The following is a 1,819-nucleotide window of genomic DNA, read 5'->3' as shown; positions in this document are numbered from 1 at the left end:
TGGGAGGACCAGGGGTTCTGGAGGAAGTGGCCAGGGCAGTGGCAGGGAGGGGGATAAAGTAACCAACTTGGAGAGGCCCTTGGGGCAGATGCTCTTTATCAGTTAGCACAGAAGTCTTTTCATATTTTACCAACCAGTGCTGCTGACAGTTCCACGTGACTGTCAGCCTTGAGCTCAGGCTGGTGTGGTGGTAGGGGTGGCAGGGGGCTCAGGGTTCAGGGCCTGGGGCTCCTCGCCTGACCTTGAACCGGCCGACGATGCGCTCCTCCTCGGTGGAGCCATCTTCGTCATCGCCCGTCTTGCCTCGAAGCAGGTTGAAGGTGTGCAGCCAGTCCTCGAAGTGGTCGAACTCCGCCTCCAGCTCCTTGGGGTACACCTGAGCCAGGCTGAGCCGTCAGGGGGACGAGGCCTGTCCACCTGCCTCCCTCTTGTCCCATCTGCCACCTCCTGCCCTCAGGGGTGACCCCGCACCCCTGGCAGGGTCTGCCCCACACCCTCACCTTGAGCTCGTCAATCTTGGATTTCTTCTTCTCGGGGGCCTCAGGCCCCTGGCCAGGCCCGGGACTCTGGGTTCTCTTCTTCTTCTCCTCCTTGGCAGCCTTTGCCTTCTCCTTGCCCTTCATCGGCCCCTTCAGGCCTGGCCGGAAACAGAGGAGGAGGCCTGCTCAGTTCGGGGCAGAAACGATGGAGCAGGAAGGCCTGGGTGGAGATCCAGCTCGCTACTAATTTACTTAGTAATTTCACTTGGCCGGTCTCTGTGTACTCATCTGTGAAATGTAGACAGTACTCCCTGGCGTGCCCGCCTCAGGCGGGGGCGGGTGCCCAGTAAGCTCACCCAGGGAGTGTGTACAGAGACTGCTGTCATGCCCTGTGACAGAGCAGGGCATGGGAGGTGCTCGCTTTCCTCTCTGGAACTCAGTCTGCTCGTCTGTAACATTATGAGGGTTGTTGCACGTCAGCATTTCCCAAAAGGCATTCAGTGGAACACCAGGTGTAGGTGTTCTTGTAAGGCTTTTGGAAGAAGGGCAGCATGGTCAAATGTGTTGGGGAAATATTTCATATCTTCCTTTTAGAGATTTATGGTAATGTTTGTATATTAACGGCACTGAGAAGTCCTGCACCAAAAGACTTACTTTTCACATTGAACCACAGAACTCTCTTTTCCCTCCGGAATGTCCATTAACACTGTTCCGTGGAAAAGTCTGGAAAATGCTGGGAAAGAGGAGCTCTGAGGTCCCTTCCAGCTTGTAGGTTCTGTGGCTCTAAATGTCTGTCCATCTCTGTGGTTGCTGAGCCGGTCAGAGTGAAAGCCACTCTGGACCAGCCCAGGCGTGCTTGCCAGAGCCAGGGATGCCTGATGACAGCTGCCCTTGGCTGCTGCAGCCGTGTGGGCCCGTGGGCGGGAGAAAGAGGTGCAGTGGGCAGGGGAGCCAGCCATCTGGGGGCACACGAGGGGGGGGAGAGGGGGGGCCCAGGCAGAGATCTAGGGTTCCAGGGCTCACCCTCAATGTTGTCCATCTCCTCTTTCTCCTCCGAGTCCATTCCTGAGGCATCTTGCTGTCGAAGTTGCTGCCAAAAGATGAGGTGAGGAGGAGGGAAGGTGGGCTTCTTGGGGAGGGTCTGCTGACCCCCCCACTGCCGTCTCAGACCAGCCTTAAGTGCACTAGACACAGAAACTCCTTCCTACTGGGTTACAAACCCATCGCGTGCTCTGCTTACGTGGATTAAACCAATGCATGATGTGGACACTATGACCAACTGTACTTAGGGGTTTATGATTCTTTAAATTGTGCCTCATTAAGAAGATAGTGTCCTTTAA

General features: G+C 56.0%; 1 protein-coding gene across 1 annotated transcript; it reads right to left on the bottom strand.

The window, feature by feature from the left end:
- Positions 1-241: 241 nt before the first annotated feature.
- Positions 242-1,642, bottom strand: LOC102261607 (otoferlin-like; the record flags this gene model as incomplete). The annotated part of the gene is made up of 3 exons (XM_005853022.2): positions 1,503-1,642; positions 501-637; positions 242-376 (listed from the first exon to the last, which is right to left on the bottom strand). Coding segments are annotated over exons 1-3 (312 nt in total), but the record flags the coding sequence as incomplete, so codon positions are not given.
- Positions 1,643-1,819: the final 177 nt, after the last annotated feature.

Source organism: Myotis brandtii, unplaced genomic scaffold (genome assembly GCF_000412655.1).
Source record: "Myotis brandtii unplaced genomic scaffold, ASM41265v1 C42617114, whole genome shotgun sequence".
NCBI classification, from domain to species: domain Eukaryota; kingdom Metazoa; phylum Chordata; class Mammalia; order Chiroptera; family Vespertilionidae; genus Myotis; species Myotis brandtii.
This window is presented reverse-complemented; position numbering and strand designations above follow the sequence as displayed.